Genomic DNA, 25,347 nt, shown 5'->3' on the forward strand with positions numbered 1-25,347 from the left:
CCAAGTTCAGTTATGAGATAAGGCCCCAATTAAAAAAAAAAAAAAGACAAGCATAAAGTCAATACAGAAGAATATCAAATGCCTTTTATAGTTCGTTCTTCCCTGATTATCCGCCCAATTAATTCACTTTCCAAAGTGATGAATAATTTGATTCTTTTTCCAAAAAATTGTATCTCTTCCCAATTTCTAGTCCAATGAATTCCATTCAAATGAAGTTGAAAATTTTAATTACCAGTTATTTTACTCTCTAATTTTCAATGGACATGAATCTAATTGTATATAATCCTCTTAGCATGTCCTCCATCACTCATCAAATTCTATTCTTTCCATTAATTTTTCATTAATATGTATAAATGATTTCAATTAATATGTATAATTGATTTCAAGAATTTAAAAATTGAAGAAAAAAATCGCATTTATTGGTTGGCTTGAACCGTTACTGAAGAGGCAATGATTAATTTGTAAGTTCATTATTCATATATAATTATAATTATGTAATTTTGTAATATTTGGTTGATTTCCCTTTAAAAATTGTTTCTACTATCTTATACTTCGTATTTTTTTATACTTGGTGGTTGTGGGTGGAGGTGCTGCTGCAAGAGGGGTTTGTGAGGTGGTGATTTGGCGTTTAGGAGTGGTGATGGTGGTGTGGTGAGGAGGAGTTAGAGAAGTAGAGATGTTGGATAAGGTGATGTGTCATGGTGGGTTTAAGGTTAAGGTGGCTTTATCAGTTTATTGTATGGGTTAGTGGGTGTTTGTGAGTGGTGAAAGAATAGAAGTTGCAATAAGGAAAGTTTTTCGTAGTATGTATCTGTAAAAAAAAGGTTTTGGGGGAAGGGAAGGGAAGGTGTGGGTGGGGTTTAGGGATCTGATGGAAAGAGTGGGGTTTTCTATTTTTTCTTTTTTAAATCTTTATTTTTTTTTTGAACTAATTAAATTGCAACAGGTGGCAAATAATTTGTTTTAAAAAAATTTAACCCTTTTTTCAGGTAACCAATGATTGAAATCGAAAAAAAAAAAAACACAAATGAAAATTAGGATTATTGCATAATAATCAAAAGTTAGGATTATTCAAAATAAACTGGTCAAAATTAAGATCATTAAATTGTATTTTTTCAAAAAAATAAAAATATAAAGCTTTGTTTGCGTGTGCTGACAAGGCGAAAACGAGGGTGTTCTTAACTCTTAAGCACGATCTGATCTGGTCGACGCGACTCACGGCCGTGGCTACTGCTTCATTTTACGGGCATTGGGTTTGCACCTTCACAAAATCAATTCATACCATCATCAATTACATTTGTGATTCCAATTCTTAGGAGAGAGACAAAACAATGGCGGATCCTGCTAACACAACGCTTGGTAAGATGTTAATGGACCACATAACTCCCGTTGTTATGGTGCTTACTTCTCCTCTTGTTGAAGATTCTTGTCACAAGAATGGTCTTAGCTTTGTTGATCTGCTCTCCCCTTTCTCTTCTTTCGACAACGTCGACGGTACATCTTTTTTCTCTTGCATTATTCATTGATTTGTTTCGATTTGGTTATTGGAGTGTAGTTTTAGCTGTGTTATTTTCTGGGACTGGTTTGGATTTTTCTGTTTGTGATTTGAAATGCCGTTGCGAAGTGATGTGTAATGTCACTGGGTTTGGTTCGAGTGTTTTGATTGGGATGTTTTAACTTTTAATTGATCTTGTGAATTAAGTGAATGCTGAAGCGTAGACTCAGTGTTGCCTAATTCTCCAATACATGATTAGGTTTTAATTAGGCCCAATTGTACCACATTCGTGCATTAATTCATCTTCTATGGTTTGCGGGGATCAGGTGATTATGCCAATATCGACGATACGTATTTATCTCTCTAGCATTTGTGAAATCGTCTGGTGAATTCCGGTTTTCTTATATTTGTTTTTAGTTTTCCCACAAGATACAGGGAGCAGTGTGTAAAAGTCTCTTGATTTGGGCAACATCTTGAGAGGAATGTTATGGATAGACAGTTTAGATGAATTGTGGCAGATTGGGTTGGCAATGGTTTTGAATAACCATACACTGTCTGTAATCTGTATGCATTTGAAGGAAACGTGGGTCTTGTCCATTACACGTTCAGCTGTTTGTTAAATTTTAAAACTTGTGGTTAGCTTGCCTATCCAATGTTTCCGGATGAACTGCTACAATGCACTCACCATATGTGGGTTAGAGCAGTGATCTTCAGTGGTTAAAAAACCTGAGAATTCTTAAGGCTTTTCAGCATAAATAATCAGTTGATACCTCATCACTGGTGAATCTAGGAACTATTGTCGTCTTACTAACACTAGTCTGATCCACAGTTAGGTGTTACTCTTGTTATTCAATCACATGTGGTATGAGTTGAAGGTTATTAAGGCTGCTTAAGGTTGTGAATGGTTTTGTACTCAAGTGGGTTTTACGAGTGATATGAATGTTGGAGAATCTCTCCAACCGTCAAATGAAGTTCAATTAATTTCAGAGTATTGAAAATAACACAACATAAAGGGAATGATCATAACTACATGGCTACTTGTAAATTATGTTAGAATAATTGTGGCCTAACATCATGGCTTCAAGTGTTTTAATGTGATGGTCCTTGTGGAAAAGTGAAGGATATAATGATTAGTTAAAACTGTGATGTATGTTGTATCAGTTTCAACCCCACCAGATCCAGGTGTGAACACAGAAGATAAGTTGGGGGGATATCGGATGTAGCTATAAATCATCAAGATAAATCAGATTGGCCTTTTCTTCTTTTGTCCCAAAAAGTCTTAGAGACCTACTAGGTTGACTGAAAGTGTAGGGCTTCCAGTCCTTGTAGTGAGGTGATTCCCTTGCTTGCACTTATGTCATTGGTAGCTGCCAGCATTAATCTGCATGTTATTGTGGGAAAGAGACATAGAGCTGAGGGAGGTAGACTATTGGTCAATCTGTCCATTTTTTTAACTTTCACATGCATCTGTTCTTACCTCTCTGTTTTGCCCCTTGGATGCAACTATCCTTTTTTTTTTTTTTTGGGTCTTTTTCTTTTGTATTTAAGATGAATCCATTGCTATTATATGCTTCCTATGTTTTTTTTTTCTTTATCTATATCTTTTATATTTTTTCCATTGCTATTATATGCTTCCTGTGTTTTTTATTTATCTGTATCTTTCATATTTTTTATAACTTGTGACAATTGCCTTTTTTTTTTTTTTTTTTTTTTTTTTAATAGAAGTTGCATATTACTTGAACAGTTGAGCATAACCTTCTATGGCATGTATTTACTCTAAAGATTACCAAATTTCCCTCCTCTACTAACATAACCACTCCTTCTATTCTTTTTTGCTGATCACATGAGCTGTGTAGACCACTACACTTACTTATCTACATTATCTATTTTTCATAGATTTCAATAAGTTGCAAGTAAAAATTAGGAGGAAGTATTTAATGTTAGTTTCTAAATTATTAAGTGGCTGGTACTTGCTATGCATATAACACTAATTCTGATTTTGTTATATATTTTCCTATTAAAAAAAAAAGAAAAGAAAAGAAAAATTGTCCGTTTCTCACGAACCATATCTGAAATTAGGACGCTTGCATGTCTTTGAACTCAACATCTTCATGTGAAACTCTTGGATCCTATTCAAGTTTTACACTCTTCTCTAGGTCCAAGCATCATAATGATGAAATGGTTTAATGTAATACAAAGTACATTTTCATAAAATTGTGCAATTGTAAAATGCTTAGGACTTAAACATACTGCCTTAGTTCCCATTTACTCGACTCACTTTGACTTTTAGCACGATTTAGATCTTCAATAATTTTAATTATTAATTTGTAAACAATAAAAAGTTGATATCTTGCTAAAGTACTTTAAGGTAAGTCACAATATCATGCTACTAATATACATTTTTTAAATAATAGCAAAGAAAGATGGTTAAAACAATGCTAAAAGTCAGAGTTTATGGGATAACAATATAGAGTGTAGTATAATCATAATGAAATGATAGGCGTGTATTATATCAAGTAGGTTTGATTGGAGTGGGTTCGGGAGATCTTTGAGTGTAATGAACGATTTTTGGAAGGTTGCAATACGAAATAAAGGCAAAAGGTTAGTGTGCATGATTGTCATGACTGTGCCCTATGGTCAAAAGGGAGTTTGTGCACTTGTGTTGTGGGGCATTCACACCCATTCTAGCATAACAATATATAACTTTCGAGATATGACTTATAGTACTTTTATTACTTTGAATGTTGTTTTGTTTTAGGATGAATTTCTGAGTTTCCCTATTCTTGTATGATTTTAAATTATAAAGAGATAGAATATCTTGTAATTCGGGAAAGAATAGAATTCTATGTCACAAAACAAGGGGTTGTGGGTCATTAACTCCTCTACAACGGTGATGATTCAGTTAGAGATTACCGACATTCTTAGGAAGCTTGTTAACATTTATGAGAAAAGGGGTTTATATGACACAATCTAGACAGGTTGTGTGGGTAGAGTGATTTTGTTGATTGCACTAATTGCATAGGAAATTAGGAATCTAAAGTTGTTTTCCCCTACTTGTTAGCGAGGGGTTTTTCGAGTGTATTGTTTGTGTTCCATTTAAATCTTGTTTCTTGCCTTAGATCTTTCCTATTTGTGCTGCTTGCCCTTTGCAAGCATGACAATTACCACTATAGAGATAAAAAGTATCTCTGTTTCTCTTTGCCTTACTTTTATGGTATTTATGATACTAATTTAAACCATGTTATTACTAATATGTGAAGACAAATTTCATTATAATAATTGCTGTTGGGCTAAGCTTAAAGTATATCTTTTAGATAGTTCAATTACTTCTCTACGCACAAATTTTTAGGTGATAAGTTGTTGATATATCATTAAAAGTTATTTAATAAAAAAGTGAACGTGCTTGGAGAAAGTGGCTATTATTTCATTGAAAAAGTATATGGGATAGAATATAGTGTATAAAGAGTGTAAAAATTCAAATAGCAATGCATCTATTGAGTAATGAAAGGTAGTAATTTCCTGAGTTTTGCAAGCCTATTACATCACCCCTATGGTTCTCAATGAGGCCTGTTATAAATTATGATAGGAACAATAGACTGAAAATATTTGCACTTGTCTCTTTCATGTCATTCAAACCTGTGACTCGTGAGGCCATAAAGCGGGAAACATCATTGAAATTTCTCTGAGGAAAGGCTGGATCAGGGTGACGGGAGACTGTCCTTTCTCCTATGTCTCCTTTTATATCATTTTCTTATGCTCACACTTAACTTTTGGTTCGTAGAAGCGTTTATGTCAAGCTGCAGTTTTTCTTTTTTTTTTTTGGGTATTTTTATGATGACAGAAAATTAAGAGACAACGAAACATCTGTGAAGCAATTATCTAAATTTTTGATGTTGGTAGTTTCTTTTCTCTTGTTGCAATTTCAGAAAACTCTAAACATAGAGTATAATAGTCTATGCTTTCTTCTCCAAAAATAATTATATGGTTCTGATTTATTTTACTTTCATTTCATTTGATGATTACATTAGTCTTTTGAGACTCACATAATGTTAGTTTACAAGTGGATTTGCAACTATTGGTTGCCTGAAATCTGTATGTAAAAAACAGTAGATGTGAGAAAAGAATTCTTGTTATATGTGCTTTATTTGTGTGCTTCCTGTGGTAAGCTATATAAAATTTTTTACTAATATTTTTTTAACTATGCTGTGTTTTTCTGTGTTGCAGTGCCTGTACGGACAGCAAGTGACCAGCCTTACAGGATTAGGAAGTTCAAATTGCGATTATTCTATGCTTCTGATATTCGAAAACCAGAACTTGAGGTATATTTCCATTTAAGTCTATGGGTTTACTGAATGGAAATTTCGAAGGGGGAGAAAAGTTAACTTTTTTGTTGTGGGACAACTTTATCTTTTATATTGTTTTGCAATTGTTGTCGGAACCATTTATCGTTCTTTTTAATTTTTTTAACTATGAAACATTTTTTCTGCAAAAACAAGTAATGATTAGGATCTTTAGGAGGGTTTATGTCTTGTGTTTTCATTGCACTTCCAATGTAAAATTGTCTAAATGCCTATTAGTTTCCTTGCCGGTCACCCCGCGTCAGCCCTCGTCGGGACCACCGAGTCGGTTTGTCCTATCGAGTGTTCACCTTAGTCATCCATGTGTGCTATAGTCCCCATAGGCCCTCCTATGTCCAAGACTATGCCCAAGGCTCCTAGCCATAGGGCCACTCTTAGGTCAGCCACGGACCCTTGAGTGAGCACTCGCCCCCTAAAGAGCTTTATTTTGATCACCCAATTGACAGTAACACAATAATGGGCTTGAGAGCCCAACCCTTTTGCTTATATTTTGATCTGAGAGCATGAATACGAAGAAATTGGAAAAAGGTTTCGTTGCTTATATTTAAATTTTTCAAAAGAGGGGGTAACTTATTTGGTTTCATGGACATGAATTCTGAATTTGCTGTGGTTCATCTAGACAGCAAAAGCGTGGTTGAAGAAAGTTGTTACTGATGCTGGGGAAAAGGATAATTATCACGAATCTTCAGAGATACATAGGAATGAAAATATCCTCCCACGTGAGTGCACTTCTGGTATCTATTAATTATTTATCTGATTTATAAAGATAAGCTGTCACCTGTGTATTCTGCAGATTCTGATTGTGAAGGCAAGCAGCATGTTCTTTATCTTTCTGTAACATGCAGTGTGTGTGTTCGCTCTTGATTGGGATCTGCTTGTATTTCCTGTTGTGCAGTCAATGGCATTATTACATATTATCTATGAAAGTTTGAGTTGACCTTCAATATTTATGTATGCCATGCATGGGGGCTAGGGTTGAGCAAGAGAATATTTTTTTCTGCTTGTTGTATGTCCTATTTTGCAGCTTATGGTCCCATTGGTTGTCTTTCTATGATTTTGAATTTTTGATGATCCATAATCTTTGGCATTAAATTTACAGTTGTTTAATGAAGGCAATTGGAATCTGGGTCTTAAAAACTAATATCTTTCTGCAATATTTGCAGTTCCGGAGTCAAAGGCATTGCCATCTTGGTTCCAGATATTCAACCAAGAGCTAATACAAGCCTCATCATTTTCTGATCATGAAGCATTTGACCATCCTGTTGCTTGTGAGTATCTTGTTAAATTTTCACTTGTCTGTTTGTGCATCCTTTTAAGCACTTGCTAATTAGTACTATACTATCATACTTTGTAAAGACTGAAGAATTGTGAGAAAAGAAATGGAAAGCATTTTCTGAAGTGAAGTCATGCTTTAACTCCTGTTTAAATCTTGTGCAGGCCTTTTGGTTGTTTCATCGAAGGATGAAGAACCAATCAATAAATTTGTTGACCTTTTCAACAAAACCAAGTTGCCCTCTCTTCTGAATGATGGTGCAATGGATCCTAAAATTCTAAAACACTATATTGTATTGCATGACAATCAAGATGGTCCTCTGGAAAAGTGAGTAGTATTTTCCTTAAGGCATGTTTCTCTGATGTGAGCATTTTTGTTTATTTATTTAAATATTTGGTTGAAGATGTGCCTCTTAGTCAGGTAGACATGCTCAGTTTGCTAATTTGTTTCTTGTTGTCATAGGTTAAATCCATGGTTAAGCTAACAGTTGCTTACCAATTCCATGCCAAAGTCATCTCAAACAAAACAAAAATCCATCTAATGCTGGTTAATCATGGAATTAAAACACGGCCAAGTCAAGCGCATAACTACCATTTTGTAACTGATTTTAGAGTTGCTGTTTGGCGAAACCTTTCCATAAAAACCACACCTTTTCATTGAGTTGTCCGTTACGTAACGGTGACTCGCCGTGTTAGAGCTATTTTTTTTTCCCGTCATGTCCATTCTTTTGTCAAAACTGGCCGAAATATATACATATGTAGTTAATGAAACTTATTGATCTTAGCAATTATTCATTTGCCATATATTTAACCCACTTATCTGATGATAGGTTTGGTAATATTATGTAAAAAGAATGCATTTAGTCTAAAAAATGTGAAAGAGTTTATAATGCATTTATGTGAATCTTTTGAAGAAAAATTATCTATTATTGCAAGCAACAATGCGACCTATATGTAATCTCTTAAGGGCAAGCCCACCATTCATCATGGAAGCCAAACAAACTCCATCCAATCTAACTTGCTACTCCGATGTGTAAAGAAACATGTGAACAAGACTCAGTGCTAGCAAAGCAAGCAGATATTCGGTGAAACCCGGCTGTCACACTGAGCAATATTACTTTCTGCCAAACTATTTTTACAGAGATTTATCTCTAATCCTGTAACCACCTCATATATCTGCTACATGGTAAGAAGCTAAGGATGTTCTTGAAACTTTCTAAGTCAGCAGCCAAAATAAATTAGTGTCATCCACATATTGGGATATTGCAAATGGGTAAAATGCACCTATTCTCTCTCCACCTGTGAATCTTCTATCTGTCCCTCAACCATACTTCTTTCTAACATTCTCCCTAAGACGTCAACTATACAATTGAAAAGAAAAGTAAAGAGAAATTGTCTTGCTGTAATCCTTGAGACGATGAAAAAACACTCCTTTGGGGCACACCACAACTGGAAAATTAAGCAGTAGGCAAACATCCGCAAATTCAATGCCTCCACCCATCGCCAAATCCTTTACTCTTAAATACACGAAAGTTCCAACTCATCGTTTCATGAGCCCTCTCAAAGTCCAGCTTAAAGACAATCCCCTTGTCTGACTTTCAATGTGCCTCATCTATTGCTTTATGAGCCACTAAAGGAGTATCCAAGATCTGTCTTTCTTCCTCAAAAGTAGTACATTGAGACTGTGCGATGTTTTAGACAAAATTTCTCCCAACCAGTTTGTGTTAACACCTTGTCACTATCTTATAGGCACTAGTAAGGAGACTGATGGGATGGTAATCCATCACCTTGATTGATTGGTCTTTTTAAGGAATTGGAGTATTGGACAATAAAGATGGAATTAATTATTTTTCCAATAATTTCTTAATCAAAAAACTCAAAAAAAAGGAAGAAGTAAGAAACTCTTCTTCGATCACATCCCAACAATCCTGGAAAAAAGCCATTGTGAACCCATTTGGTCCCTATACGCCAAACCTTACTTGTCTCCATAGCAAACACCGCTCTTCTTGAAATAATGTTAATTTATTTCTTCCATATACTAATATGTACCATGATTAGGGAGTTCTATAAATCTATTTCCTGTATTATTTCCTCCAAATTGCATCTTCCATCATTATTAATTAAGTACTTCTCTATCTGGATTTCTGTGAGATATATTTGGAACTGTGGCATTACTTACAGTAACACTTTTAGGTTGCTGATCACGAATTTCTCTTTCCTAAGATGCACTTGTATTGTTATGTTTATCTTGAACTCTTGAAGTGTGACATTGAATACTAATTGCGTGCCACCATTTTCTGTTTTAGGGCATCAAAGGTTTTGTCAGAGATGAAAAACACATATGGATCAACTGATTGTCAATTGTTGTGTATCAATTCTTCACAGGGTGGATCAGTAGATAGTCAGGCAAACCCTTGGTCTTCTTGTGTAAGTTTAGCTTAAGTGATCTAGTATTATGCCAAGATGTGTAATGTCTTGAATGATCTTTCACTTTCCATGTATATATCAATATTCTATGCTTTATATCTACAGCTAATATTTCACTTGAGACTTTCTTAAAGATAAAAATACTCATTATGGACTGGAACAGAGTGTGTCTCAGCTTGTATTGATATATATGCATATTTACTTCGTACTTGGTTTGTATATCCATGCATGGTTTAGATTAAGTCAAAGGTGGAACAAAGTGGTGTTTATTTTATTATTTTTTTTTTTTGTTTTTTGGTTTATTTTTTCTTCTTTGTATTCTGGTTGCAGAAACAAATCAAGGAACATTTTCTTGACACTGATAATATTGATCAGGTGATTGCTTCTTTGTCATTTTTTACGTCCTTTGATTTAGATCTATCAGCCTCCTTTTAATATATTTTTGTCGAACTGAGCAGATTAAGGTCCTCATGCAAGATCTAACGACCAAACACGTAATTCCACACATGGAGCAAAAGATACGGGCCCTAAATCAGCAGGTTTCTTTTGTTGTGCTATGTGTCTATCCTTCTCTCTTCTCTCTCTCTCTCTTAATAAATATTTCTCTTTTCTTTTTTCCATTTTTGGCATCTTTTCATATTTGATAGTCCTGAATCTGACATTTTCGTTAAATTTTAGCCCTATTAATTGCGTCTTTGGGTATGCGATTTTGCATCTCTGTGTGTACTTAGGTTTCTGCTACAAGGAAAGGTTTCAAGAACCAAATAAAAAATTTGTGGTGGAGAAAAGGGAAGGAAGATATACCAGATACCCCTGATGGCCCAGCGTATGCTAATCTGTATTCTTTGCTTACTTGCATACTTTTTCCGTTCTATTGCAACAATTGGACTTTTGCACTATTCATCACTTTTGTTTGACCATATAATATGATTTATACGTTAAGCAAAATATAGTCATGTGGGATCTTGTTAGATTCGTCTTATAAAATACTTTCACAATATCAACTTTTTATAATTTTTACTCTTATACAATTATAGACATTTAACATATAAAATGTGCTTTGGGATGCGTAATTTCATCATTGTTGCAATATTATTGGAACGGAGGAAGTATATTGATTTATCATAAATTTTAATCATGCTGTTCTTTTCTCCTTTATTTAAGGTATACTTTCAGCTCCACTGAATCACAAATTAGAGTGTTGGGTGATTATGCCTTCATGCTAAGAGACTATGATCTTGCTTTATCAAATTACCGACTTATTTCCATGGACTATAAGCTTGACAAATCCTGGAAACGTTATGCTGGTGTTCAGGTATCTTTCATTTTCATATATATTACTCATTTATAGGGGTCTGTATAATAATTTTCTTACCAGTTATTTGAGCTGCTTGATGTGTATATTAAGGACGCTCTGACATTAGTCCCAAACTGTAGCCTTTATGTCAAGTATGATCCTTCGTCGTTTTGCAGCAAAACTTGTTAGTTGTTACTGTTGAGTTGTTTGGTTGACAACATAAAATGATGGAAATGGAAATTCATGGGAATGGATAAGTTGGATTGTTGTTTGATTGACACAATAAAGCAAAAATGGGGGAAGTAGGAGTTCATGGGGAAATTTAATTTCCCACAAAACATGGAAAGTAAGTTACCAAGGGCCCCCTTGGTCAATCAAAATTCATGGGAATTTTAAATTCCCATATTGCCAACCAAACAAATTAAGGAAATTCCTTAGAATTTGATTAGGGAATTAACTTCTCATGGGAATTTAATCCCCGTGTTAACCAAACAAGCACTGTGTTTTTGTGAATCCTCCTTTGTATATCCATCATTTTTTTTTTCTCTTCTCCCTAGTCCCCTCTTTGGGAAATACTACTAAAGAAAATTTCTGTACACTCTGGACAGCTGTGGCTATAAATGTCTGATACCTTGTCCAATTTTCTTAAACATTAAACATATAGCAGCAACAATTCCAACAACATTCTAAAATGTATCTTGCTATTGGGACTTGAATAGCTTCATATATGTTGGCTTTTGGGCAAAACTGGTTCGGTATGCCAGGCTACTGTTTGGGTCTTCTGGCTTCAGTGGATAATATATTCTCTTCTATAGATGCATACTGCTTAGGGTGTATTTTTTGTGGGATAGAGGTGTTTACCTAGTTTCCTTTTGGTGCCACTCTCTGGGGTTTTCCAGGCCTCAGCTAATTTTATGCATGGATGCACACAGTCTCCTATTTTAATTAGGTTCTGAATGGTTTACTAATCTAATTTTTAATGGATTTTTTCTTGGAACTGGTCAAAATCAAATCTAGTACAGAATAGAGAGGCTTTTACAATTGTCTGAAATTATTTAAACATGCACTATAATTATATTCATGATAGGCAATCAAGCTAGCATTGTTTTTTTGCTTTTAAATTTCTTCTAGTGGTTTATATTTAATCTATTGGTTGCAGGAAATGATGGCATTGACTTACTTTATGATGGATCAAGCAAGCAAGGAAGCAGAGAGCTGCTTGGATAGTGCCTTCACTACATACTTAGTATGCATCTTTCTTCTTCCCTGCAGCTGTTTTTAGCTTATATAGTTAAATTTAGATCAAGAAAATCTTACTTCAATGTAAAAGTCTGTCACTGGGTTTATGAAGATGATTTCGTCCATGGATGATGGTGCTGTAACCAATTGTTTGGTTTCATTTGTGTGACAATGGTTCTAAAATGCTGCAGAAACTTGGGCTGCGAGGCCAGCAAAATGCTGTTCGTTGCGGGCTTTGGTGGGCTGAAATGTTGAAAGCAAGGGATCATTATAAAGAGGCAGCCAGTGTTTACTTCCGTGTTTCTGGTGAGGTAATGCTCCTTTTTCACCAACTTGTCTCGTGAACATGGCTTCAAAGTCTTACATTCACCAACTTCTTCAGGAACCATTGCAGTCAGCAGTAATGCTTGAGCAAGCATCTTACTGTTACTTATTTTCAGTGCCACAAATGTTACGAAAGTATGGATTTCACCTCATTCTTTCGGGTGATTCTTATAAAAAATGTGCTCAGGTACATATACTGAACAACAAGGGCCTTCAAGGTTTCTTATTAGTATGTAATTCTTTCTTTTTTTCTTTCTTCTTCTTCCTCTTCTTTTTTTTTTTTTATTCTTTTTTCTTTCTTTTTTTTTTTTTTTTAAATTTTAATTTTAATTTTTTGTTGTTGTTGTTGTAAATTTAATGTTGATGCGCATCAGATGAAGCACGCTATTCGTACATACAAAACTGCTCTTTCTGTATTCAGTGGGACTTCCTGGGGTCTAATCAAAGATCACATACATTTCCAACTTGGCAAGTAAGATGAATGAAATACATGAATTGGTGCACCTTAAATTTGACTTGTTAAAAACTGATATAGTCTTCACATTTTATCTGGATCATCAGGTGGTTTGCTTTACTCGGAATGTTTGATGTGGCAATTGAGCATATGCTAGAAATTCTGGCCTGTACCCATCAATCCAAGGCAGCACAGGAGTTATTTCTTGGGGATTTTCTTGAACTTGTTCAGGTAGGTCACTAAAGTAATGATGATTTGTTAAAGTATGTCCTCATTGTGCTTCATGTACTGTTTCAGTAGTTCAGCAGCCTTGAGCTTTGTCTTCTCCTGATAGTCTACCTTACAAAGACATGGAGTTTAAAATATTATTGGAACTGTCTCCTAGTCTGGAATTTTTTGTGCACAAATTTCCTCCTGGTTCCACATTAACAAACTGGCTTTCTTCTTGAAGTGGTTGAGGACTTGATGCACTTAAAACTTTAAAAATTAGCTGGTCGCAGGTTAAATATTGTATGGCTCCTTTGACATTTTATTTGATACTCTACAGAAAACAGGGAAAACATTTGAAGTTTGCAGACTTCGTTTGCCTGTTGTCAAGCTCCCTTCACTTAGAGTCGTCTTTGAAGATCATCGAACATATGCTTCACCTGCTGCTGTGAGTTAAATTGCTTCTGCAATGAAATCTATGTTCCATATGCCATTTCTTTCCTAAATGTCTCTGATTTAAATAGTTTTTTTGTCTGTTTGGCTGTTTGTCTTGAGAGAAGACAATCCTAACCTTTTCATGTACCTTTGTCTCTCAAAATAAAAATGTGAAAATAGAAAAAAAAAAAATGAAAAAAAAAAAAAAGAAAGAAAAGATAGAACCAAGGGTTTGACAAACCATTGTTGTTATAATCTAGGTTGGTGTAAGAGAAAGCATATGGAAGTCATTGGAGGAAGACATGATTCCATCATTATCGAACGCCAAATCCAACTGGTTGGACTTACACACGAAGCTTGTGCCGAAGAAATGTAAGCAATCAAGCATCTGCATTGCTGGAGGTATGAGGATTTCAGGGTAGTAGAATAGCTGGTGTAATTGCTTCCATCTTTTATATCAAATAGTGATATGTTGAGGATTAGGAGGCAGCACAATAGAACAACTTTTTGCAATTTTTATATTGCAGTTCTTAAGTGACCTAACCAGAAAAGTTGGATGATAGTCTTTGTTGAATTATATTTAAATTCTGCTTCATTACAACATCCAAACACTATCTTAATTGCAAATAATTATCAATCAGGTACTTCTATAGTCAGCTGCTTTTCTACCTCATTACTCTTTGATGTTGAAAATCAATTGTTATATTTCAAAAATTATGAAAAAGGGTGTTAGAAGTCTTAGAACTCTTGTACCTGGGGATGAATAAAGTAATTGAATAAATGGTAGGTTGCAGATCAAAAGGCTGGATATTGCTTTTCCCTTAGTTTGCGGGTCTTGTTTAAGAAAAATGGGAGACTAGAATTACTTTATCCTAAACTGTGGAGTTGCTGCATCTATGTGAATAATTCCCTAATTTCTTTTGGCCTGAGATTGGGGGGAGGGGGGACAGGGAAGTAATGTGAAATTGTCTAATGATGAGCTTTTTCAGTGAACTGCGCTACCTTTGGGAGAGAAAATTTTGATAATTATTTGACAAAGTATACAGTAATATTGTCTAATGATGAGCTTTTTCATTTAAAGTATGCTAAATTTGAGAGAGCAGAACGTGAAAATTGTTTGACAAAGTATATAGTGAAATTGTCTAACGATGAACTTTTTCATGTTAAGTATGCTAATTTCGAGAGAGAAAAATTTGAATATTGTTTGATAAAGTATATAATTAAATTGTCTAACTATGAGTTTTTTCATGTAAAATATGCTAATTTTGAGAGGGAATTAGGGAAGTGCTTGAAAATTGTTTGACAAAGTATATATCCCACTGGAGTTTGTTGTTTGGGATTGAAGGGGAACATTTACTTATTATAGGAGTAAGGAGATGGCTCTGAATTATGCTTTGGACATCCGGTTTAACTGGTATACTGTAATATTTATGAATTTTACCTTCCCTTGGCAAGGTATAAAGCTGCTGGTATTGAGGATAAGGTTGGATTTTGGGAGTTATCCTTGCCTCTTTTTTAAACCTTGGCTAAGAGGTGCAGTGTTATTGTGGACTTTTCATTTAGGGCATGCCTGGCATTCATCAACTTATTAAGGGGGTAAAAATTAAATGTGGTAGATTGTACCGGAAGATTATATGAGAGGTTAATGGGTAGGTTTTTTATATTATTTTTTATTTTTAATGTCCATTGTTTGTGCCACTACCACCAAAAGAAAAGTTTCATATTTGGTAGTTAAATAGAAAAGAAACATTTACAAAATGTATGTCATACTAGGTTCACAAATTTTCCTTTCATTTACTTTTATGGACCTCTGAATTTAATATAGTTCGCAGTGTTAAGTGGGATATGTTGAACTTCTGTATGGTAAATTGTGATTATTTTTTGTAAGGTTAAGGGCATACCACATAACTTATTGGTGTAAATGGGTATGATGTGAAGTTCTGGGGTACAAGGATGAAATCATCCTGAGTACATTGTTGAAGTTCAGGGGTTTTTTATTAAAATTTCCTAAAGAATTTGATGTCATAAGGGAAAGATAGGTAGTCAACGGAAAACCTAAAGGAGTTGGTTGCTGGAGGACTGAAAGTAAATTGGATAGGCTAGTATTCTAGTAGTGCTCCAGGTAGGCCTGTAAGTATAGTTGGGAAGAATTTCAAAAATCAACTCTGCTGTAATACGCCAAGTTTTTCTCCTGGCAACGGGATCACGTGCCTTATTGCTTTTGGCTTTTAAGGGAGGTTGTGGCAATGACATAGCTATGCTTCCATCCTTCATTAGGGAGTTGTAGGTTAATTTTGTTGTTGTTGTCCTTGTCGGTGCTATATTAATAGAACAAAAACAGGAGGCTTCTAGGTCTGTATTTTTGCTTGTGCTAGAGGTGAATACTAGCTCTCTTATATTCTCTTTGTATCCCGCAGAAGCAATAAAGATTGATATAGGGTTCTCAAACCCACTTCAAATCCCAATTCTAATCTCAAATGTTTCTCTGATATGCAAGTACTTCATTACAAGTGATGAAATGGAAAGAGGTCAGTGTTATACTTCTGATCTTGTGCACAACCACCCTTTATTGTTTATCACAACTTTTTGTATTTCTACAGATGATATTGGGTCTTCCACAAATTTACAAAATGATGAACAGCTGAGGGAGTTAATTGCTGGAGGGTATACTTTCTTAGACTTATTACATACAGTAATACTGATTAATGATTTTCCTACAAAGATGTCTAGCATTGACTTATTTTGAATTAATGTTTGCTTTCTGTTGCTTTATGGACGCAGTGATGGAAATGCAGACAAAGATCCATTTACATTGTCTGAAGTTGAATTTTCTCTCAATGGGGGTGAAACACTACTTGTAAGCTATTCTCTTTAAATAATTAAATACTGTTCTGATGAGCTCTAGTAAGGAAGTCTTGTTATTCTTTGTTGGTTAAAGTGTAGCAAGCATCAACTAATTGGCAAGGCCTGATTTTGGGATGGATGTGAATTTGGAACTTGGCTTACTCGGTTGTTTGAATTGATGGTGCTGAATTATATTGTATTTTCAACAGATGAATCAAATATATAGTAGCTGTTGTCGTGTATGCATGTAATAAGTTCCATTTATCCCTACATTCAAATTGTTTCACTGCTCATTTGCATGCGTGCTTTCAGGTACATTTGACTGTTACCCCCAAAGTAGAAGGGATACTGAAAGTGGTTGGAGTGAGGTGGAAATTGTCAGGCTCAGTTGTCGGATTTCAAATATTTGAGTCTGATCAAGTAAAGAGAAAGAATGCAAATAAGAGGAAACCTAAACAATCTAATGGAAATGAACTGACATTCTTGGTTATAAAGGTGCTTCCTATTGTGACTGTCTTATCTTTCTTAACATTTATGTGCATATTGATCTTTTTCATCATGCTATATTTTTTTTTTCTTGTTTAGTCTTTACCAAGGCTTGAAGGTTCCATCCGTTCCCTGCCTAAAAAATCATACCTTGGTGAGGTGCATCGTCTTGTTTTGGAGCTGAAAAACCACTCCAAGGTGCCCGTAAAGGTATGTATTTACTAGATTTACTGTTGGATTTAATTGGTATATATAATTCTTGCATATTGCCTTTGAAAATCATCCAATTTGGCGAGATTTCTTATTTTACATTTTATGATGTTCTTCTATCCATCTCATTTTTTGCGGTGATTGCAATTTAATATGGTCAATAATGTAGAAATGGGATCTGAGTTCCTGGATGATTAGTATTTTGGTGATGTAAAGAGAGTTTTGTTGACTGAAAGTTGTGAAAGTCAAATCGTACTTTTAACTGTTATTTTATTAATAAGGTCAATATTGGGTTATTCATAGTATTACTATACTTTTCATATTCATTGCGGGTTGGTATCCTCAGCATGGGTTTAGCTTTATGATGTGTTTTGAAGCCCTCAACCAAACATAATTCATAGAGAACCGACAAGGAATTCCTTGAATACCATTTTGAATCTGTGGAGCAGCTTGATGAATTCAGTAGATACTTTTAGGAGGCCCAATGACCATTGATCGAACCTATCGAAATTTTTACAATGTGATGGCTGGCTGTAAACTGACTCTCTGTATCTGCCCCTATCCTTTTTTGTGGTCAATATCCACAATGCAGTATTGCAGTGTATTACAGACTGTTCTGAATTAGTGTTGGATAAAAGATTGTAGTAATGGGAGAGGTTAGATTACTGATAAGGCACATTTGATTTTGTGTGTCCTAGAATGCGTTTGGGGAACAATTATGAGAATAGAGCCCAGGGATAAGTTGATATCATGTAATGCAGATTGCTAAGTTGATTTATCAACTTCATATTTATGTAAATCCACATTTTCTGGTGTAATCTACTATCTTCATCATGGTATCAAGTCTCGGCCGCATCACCATATCACGACTGCATTTTAATGGATTTTGGGATTACTGCAGCCAAAATATTAGGTCACAACAGCCATGTACCACCTGCATTGCCTGCAAAAGTGGTATGGTGACTGTTAATGCGATCGTGACTGCATCGGAGATTTCAAACCATGAATTCATGCGTGGGTTTCTGTACTACAACAACGGCAAAAACAACAAAGCATTGGTCTCTAAATGAATTTGGGTGGCTAAAATAAATCAATGAATCAACATAAGTAACCGTCCATGAAATGTGGAAGGAAAACAAAGAGATGAGTTAAAGAAATTAAGTAGAGAAAAGGGAGAGTGAAAGTGGAAGAAATCGATAGAAAACATACGGAGCAAGTATACGAGGGTGGTGTAAAGCAGAAACCCAAAGGAGGATACAAAAATCAAATTTGTGGACATTTTATCAAAGAGGCTAAGAAGAGATGCAAATTGAGGGAAATTAAAAATATATATATCTTATTTACTCTTTTTTTTTAAAACAAAAAAGGTTTTTTTTTTTTTTTTATTTATTTATTATTTTTTTTTTTATATATATATATATAAAAAATGAGAAGATCCTTAGAATGAGAAGGATGAAAATGATTTTATATGCATTTTTTTGAACTCATATTTTTTAATTGAATTTGCAAAATTTTTTTACTCAAATGTGATGTGCTTATTTTTCATCCTTCCGGAAATTTGAAAAATATCACCAGCTTGAAAATCAAAATTTGCAAATTCAGTTGAAAATATAGACATATTCAATGAATTTTTTTGTACATTAATCCTTCTCATTCTAAGAATGTTCTCATTGGATCCCAACCATAATTTATGAGATGATTCTTAAATTGAGAAGGATTTAACGGTTAATACTGCAACTTTATTGTATTAAATAATACTCAAATTATTGTAACTTAATGTGCATATATTCAAATGGCCTGATTTGTTCAATGTTCAAATAAATTGCACATGTTGAAAATGTTGCACAGAAATCAATATGCTCATTTAGTTATGAAAATATGCACAAAAGTGTATTGTATATATTCCATCGTGGATGTTGATTACAAATGAATGGTTATGATTCCTTCTTAACCTTCACATAGTCGTGCACCCCGAACAATTTTATGCACATGGCTAATATAGGCAGCGAGTCAAACTAGCTCATACAAATAGCTAGCTTATAGCTGACCTCTCATTGCTATTTTCCAAATAGGGCTTATATATCTCTCCTTACCTGTTCCCAACTCATACTTTTTTCTGTCAAAAAAAAGAAAAAATAACTATTGTATTTTTCCACTCACGTCTCTTGCTTTTGAATAAACTTTTAAGCCACGTTCACTTTTTCATAATTTTTAATTCTCCAATAAACCCCTTTTATGCAATATTTAACTTCCCTAGCGTACTCATATCACTCTCAATCACCCTCCAAGTTATCTTAGGTTATTCTCTCCAACCTTCACAATTCATCACTTTGCTACTCTTCAAGCCTCCTAACCAATGCATCATGCAATCTCCATCTTACATGGCCAAACCACCTTGATAAATTCCCCTCATCTTATATTCAATAGGTGTACACCCAACTTTTCTTCCCAATCATTATGGAATTATTGACGCTATATACCCTTTCCTGTCTGATGAACAGTTCATAAACTATTACTCTATTAGATTTGATAAGGTACCTTTCATTGTAGATTGATCGGATCTACAATTTGGGTTAATTGATCTTAATTGGGTTTTGCTACTAGAGGATTTGCAACGGTGGTTTAATAATTACAGTGAGGTCGTGAGGAAAATCTATATTTTTTTTTTTTTTTTTGCGCAGAGTTGTAAATTTTACAGTACATGGCTTAATGCCACTAAGCTAGAAATTTTCCATTGCACTTTTATTTTTTTTATTTTTTTTATTCGCTGTTTCAAGGTATTTCATATTGTAGATATTGTTTTCTGACAGGAAGCAATTCTATACATTTAGCCAGTCCAGTATCATCCATCATGATTGACCTTTATTATTACTGTTTGTTTCTCCAATTGAACATCAATAAGAAAAAGGATAAGCTGAATTTTGTATGTTTGTAATATAAACATTTTGCCTATATGTGTGAGCTTTATCTGAGGCGGATGCCTTGCAGAATCTGAAGGTGAGGATCAGTCATCTTAGATTCCTGGCTCTTGGAAGTCGAGAAGCTTTGAATTTAGAGTTTCCTGCTAGTCTTCGGATGGATAATAATGAAAAAGTTGGTCATGCTGTTCAGAGTGATGAAACGGCTTCTCTTTTCCAATTTCCCGAGGTCTGTAAAAGCAGTTCTTTAAGGGGTAATGCTTGATCAGTAGTTGCTGTGAATTATATTTATTACATGTTGGTTGTTTTCCAGGATTTTGTGATTCAAGGAGAAGAACCAGTCTTGTGGCCTGTTTGGTTTAGAGCTGCTTTACCTGGAATGATTTCTTTGTATATAACAATTTATTATGAGGTGGGAGATGGATCAAGCGTCATGAGATATCGTACCCTTCGTATGTGTCATATATGTGAGGTGAACCGATTTTCTCTAACTAGTATACTCTTGCTACTTGTAAGAAAATAATGATACTTTCCCATTTTACCAAAATTTGGGAAGTTTAGGCTCAGCTTTCTTTTCTTCTTAAGTAAGACTGTTAATAAAGTGTCATATTTTTTTGGTTAACACATGATCACCTGTGCCAGATAACAAATTGGCCAACTAAAAAGTCTTTGTACAATAGGTTTTGCCATCGCTGGATGTGTCTTTCCATGTCAGCCGTTGCCCATCAATATTGCGGGAATTTCTTGTACACATGGATCTTGTAAACAAAACTAGTTCACAGAGTTTTGAAATTCATCAGTTGTCATGTTTAGGAGACCAGTGGGACATCACAATGCTCCAACCTGTGAACATCCCATCTCCTATAATGGCAGGCCAAGCATTATCTTGCTTTTTCAAGCTGCAGGTCAGTTAAATAATTTCTGGTACATGCTATGAGATCTCATTGTGCCTCCTGTTTCAAAGAGAAAACTAACACCCCACCCCCCCTCCCCACGCGACCCCAAAAAATGAAATTTTTTAATTAGTCTTATCCACCATGGACTACACACATCAGAAAATGTAATTTTTAATAGAAGAAAAGTTGTTGAAGGAGGGAAGAAAATACCCAATCATTCAATTTCCTTTAACTGTTTCTGTAATGAACTGAATTTTCTGGCTTAATATTTCTGATTTAATAATGCAATAATAAAGATGAAAGCTTTAAGATTGATTGATAATGGTGGAAGGGTTACTAAAGATAAGTTAATAGCTTAAGGCTATTACTCTCAAATAGTGAGTTTAGCTCACAACTCTCCAAAATGGCTTTAGGATATGACTCTCTAAGGTTTCTCTTCAATACAAATTTCTGCCTCCCATCTCCTTTCCCCCCTTTCTCTATTTATAATAAAACTAAAGACTTAACCTAAAGATACTAGACTACCCATAGTGCCCCTCCTTAAATTAGTCTATTACAGTTTCTTTTCCTTGGTTTTAGAATGGCAGGAAAGCAACCATCAAAGAAGATGAAACTTCTCATTTTGAAAGCAGAGGAAGCCATGTAAAATTAGGTGCTAAGGCTCACAATGCAGATTTGTTTGATGTATCTGCCTCACCTGTTGCTGATTTCCATAAGCATGAAAGCTTGCATGAAGAAAAAATTGAGCAGGTTAATTCTCTCTCCTTAGGCTCCTTAACAAATTAAACTTGTATGATCCATGTAACTATCTCCCAAAAGGCTGCATCAATGACGATCAACGTGAGCCAATATTTACTGGTTTCCTTAACACAATTTTTTTGACTCATACTTAGTTACCTTCTCAATTGTGTGAATTATTTAAGAGGGAACTAACTTGGTTATCGCTGATAACTATTTATTACGGCCTTGAGGGTAGTAGAACAGCGGAACAAGCATCTGGAGTCTTTTTAAAAGCCATAGGGAAAAAGAAACTTGGCTATATTATTGGTGGAGGACTTAGCATATCTAGACAAAAAATAGCATCATCTTTTCCTTCAGAGAAACTTAATGATGGCTTTTTTCGGCACAAGAATCAAACATCATGGGATAAAAACCTCAAGTCTCCTGACAGTGTTGTGTCTTTTAAATTTTGTTGTAGCCCCTCAAAGAGCAATTTGATTTTAGCTTATTACTAGAACTGCAGTGGAGGGAAAAGTTCTTGCTTAAGATTCTCTTAAGAGGAATTTAGTCCCATCAGATGGTGCAGTCTTTGCAAACATGAAAAAGAATCACTGAATTACCTCCTACCTTAATGTCCTGTGGCGTCTAAGATTATCTTTTTTAGCGTTTGTTTTGTTCAATCTGACAATATCAAAGCTTTGTTTAAATTGGAATCTTAGTTATTGGAGCTGCATTAACCGAGTAAAACTAAGGAAAATTGACCATTATCATAAGTACTTGGAAAACGAAATAAATTATGGAAAATTTCTTTTATAGCTATGTATCTTTAGTCATGTATATGTTTACTAAATGCTTTAATTGCTACCACAGAGAACTAAGCAATTAATTTGAGACTTACAACAGAGGAAAACTGAACTATATTTGAATAGAGTGGAGTATTCATTAAAAAAAATGTGCAAGGAAATATAAAAACCAAGGGAAATATATAGGTCAACTGGTATGTTGCTTTTTCATTGTGTCTGCCTCCCGTGCTACGCAGGCATGAACCATTGTACAGAGTGATTGTTATTTCATCATTTCTTGCCTACCACCATTGATGGGAAACCCATGCTACAGGTCACTTCAGTAATCTATGATCCTATTTAAGTAATTTGCACCCAAATTCACCATCATTTGCATGTTCTTTTCCACAACTCTAACCCATCAAACCTAATATGGCTGTATTATGCATTTTCAATTCTTGGCTACAGATTAGTATGGGCTTTTGCCTTGCAAAATTTACCACTATAATTGACTTTTTGTACACTGATAGATGTCACCACATGTGATCTGTCACATGTTGAAAATAAATTTGACTAAAATTTTAGCTTCACTAGTTCTGTATAACATCTAGGAGAATAGTGTCTTTTCCTTAAAAATAAGGATGCATACATCTAGCTTTTGTTGCCCCCTGAGGGCCCTGGCCCTCCTAGATGTAATTTTGTTTCTGGTATTGAGGTAATCTTACTAATCCAGTTAAATGATCATTGGTCGAACAGGTGCTGAAAACTGAAATGTTTCATCTGCAGAAGTTACCAAACTTGTTAGATTCACTGCATTGTCGAGTTGAATTGGTTATCTTCAAATAAGTAAATCGGGTCAATCTAGAAGAAAATTTCTTAAATATTGCTTGACTATCACTTTAGTATATTATGCTGTAACATTGCCGTATCATGAACTCGTGACTGTGATTTGTTGTTAATGTATTGATCTGCAAAATAGATATTGGGTTGAGATTTAGAGATTTAGATAAGAACTAAGGATCTTGGAATTTTGTTGCTGTATATGATTTGACTTAGTTTACTTTTTACTCATCAGCGGAGATATGCTGAAACAGTGGATTTCATCTTAATGTCTCATCCTCATAATATGAGCACTGAGTCTGCAGATCATTCTCGGCTTTTTTCTCATCACACTTGTCTTTGCAGGTTAGATCTATGTCAAGCTTAATTATCCCTTTTGTATGTTATGTAGTGTTCCATCTTTTGCCTATTGAAACCACTTCCTCCTTTATCTGGTGCTAACCGCTTCCTTTTTTGTAGTGTTGCAAGTAATGGTCCTCTTTGTTGGATGATGGATGGGCCCAGAATGATTCACCATAATTTTGGTACCTCTTTATGTGAAATAAATTTAAAGATAAGAATCCACAACTCTCTTGACGCTGCAGTGTCTGTGCGCATTGATCCGGAATCTGGCTCTAGCACCAGCCAGTCAAATAATTCTAGTGCCTCTTCTGAAAACCGAGCTGGATGGCATGAAGTTTCCTTGGCTTCTGAAGGTAAGATCACCTCGGATACTCTTGGAAGCACTCGACATGACCAGCAAATGTCTGGAGAGAGTGCATCCCCATTTATATGGTGTGGATCAAGCTCTACCAGAGTCAAAGTGGCACCGTTGTCCACTACCGAAGTACCAATTCAAATTTGTGTATTTGCACCGGGCACTTATGATATATCTAATTACCAATTGCACTGGGAATTGTTGCAATCGGAAGGTGGTGGTTGTGATGCAGACTCTAAGCAGTCTTCTGGGATCTTTCCAGGCCAATCCTTTTATCTCACTGTGCTGCAGTCTACATAATTGAATATGCTGGAACTTGGTTCTGCATCACATGTATGTGTTGATCTAAGTACTTGGGTTTCCATCAAAAAACAGAAGCTACTCTTTGGCTTGTATATTATTTATAGTCATTGATATCAATTTTGGAAATAGAAGATGTTGAAAGGCTCAAGCATTTTTGTTATGTATGGTTGGAAGTTGGAAGATAGTTTAACCTCCTTTTTAGGTGATCCAGTGTTCTAATCTCAAGTTGGATGTTTAGGTTAGTAGAGTCGCCAACAGTTTATTTGGATTAGCGGCTTATATGTACAATTTAATAGAGCTATTGTTAGGACAAGTTTGATTGATCAGATGTAATTCATTGCTTGTATCATCCACCCATACATAAGCTACCCTCTCAATTGAATCATGTTTTCGGTCAAAGATTAAAAAATGATAATAAATAAATAAAAATTAGATTTTAACCCAGATCGATACATAAAAAAAAACCCTAAGCCCTACCCAGCCACCAGCCCACTACCGGCCACCCTAACCTTAACCGTCGGCAGACCATCAGCAGCTGTCACCCGGTTAGTCGGTTACCCCACCCTCCTCAACCAGTCTCGACAAACCCCATCAACTATCAGCTTCCTCGAAACCCCCTTCCCAACCTTCCCCCACCAGCGCCGTTCGACCCCCAGCCGCAACTCCCTAAGTGAATCGCTAAACATCGCCCGCAAATTACCATATAAAGCCCACAAATATGACTTGGTGTGACCATTATGCCCATTTTCTAAAATTGAACAAATCTCGGTTTAAAAAATGTGGAGCCGTACTGGCTCGCCGGGGGAGACCGGAGGGCAGGCCGGAGATGCGGGGGACGCCGGAGGTACGTCGTCGTCGACGAAAAACGAGGTAAGTTACTGTTAAAATTCACGGTTTACCGTCGGAGTGGCTTCGGCGCCTAGGATGGACGCCCAAACCGTAGCCTGAACGTCCAAGCCAGACGCCAGAACCACCACAGTGGCGTCCAGCCCAGACGCCCAGACCACCAGACTGGCGTCCTGGCCAGGCGCCACTCTACTGGCTGAGGCGGCCCTGCCAGGCGCCAGTCCAGTGGCTGTGGCAGCCCTGGCAGACGCCACCTTTATATATATTTTTTTATTTTATTTTTTTCTTTTTTGATTT

The 25,347-nt window shown here is 35.4% G+C and overlaps 1 protein-coding gene across 2 annotated transcripts; it reads left to right on the plus strand.

The window, feature by feature from the left end:
• Nucleotides 1-1,166: 1,166 nt before the first annotated feature.
• Nucleotides 1,167-24,589, plus strand: LOC110733802 (trafficking protein particle complex subunit 8-like). 2 transcript variants are annotated; one of them, XM_021913863.1, is made up of 28 exons: nucleotides 1,167-1,494; nucleotides 5,720-5,814; nucleotides 6,473-6,572; nucleotides 7,017-7,121; nucleotides 7,291-7,453; nucleotides 9,432-9,552; nucleotides 9,883-9,927; nucleotides 10,011-10,091; nucleotides 10,284-10,378; nucleotides 10,717-10,867; nucleotides 12,009-12,095; nucleotides 12,280-12,399; nucleotides 12,471-12,641; nucleotides 12,787-12,884; nucleotides 12,974-13,097; nucleotides 13,414-13,521; nucleotides 13,769-13,910; nucleotides 15,926-16,036; nucleotides 16,109-16,172; nucleotides 16,290-16,365; nucleotides 16,665-16,847; nucleotides 16,938-17,048; nucleotides 20,037-20,195; nucleotides 20,280-20,438; nucleotides 20,647-20,871; nucleotides 21,442-21,612; nucleotides 23,440-23,549; nucleotides 23,664-24,589. In XM_021913863.1, exons 1-28 carry the CDS (start codon nucleotides 1,332-1,334, stop codon nucleotides 24,199-24,201), a joined length of 3,876 nt encoding a protein of 1,291 aa, XP_021769555.1. In that variant the 5' UTR covers nucleotides 1,167-1,331; the 3' UTR covers nucleotides 24,202-24,589. The 2 variants fall into 2 exon arrangements, with proteins under 2 accessions (XP_021769555.1, XP_021769556.1); XM_021913864.1 differs by having other exon boundaries at nucleotides 1,332-1,494; nucleotides 12,471-12,599; nucleotides 23,664-24,201.
• Nucleotides 24,590-25,347: the final 758 nt, after the last annotated feature.

The sequence above is a fragment of the Chenopodium quinoa genome, unplaced genomic scaffold (genome assembly GCF_001683475.1).
Source record: "Chenopodium quinoa cultivar QQ74 unplaced genomic scaffold, ASM168347v1, whole genome shotgun sequence".
In the NCBI taxonomy this organism is placed as follows: domain Eukaryota; kingdom Viridiplantae; phylum Streptophyta; class Magnoliopsida; order Caryophyllales; family Amaranthaceae; genus Chenopodium; species Chenopodium quinoa.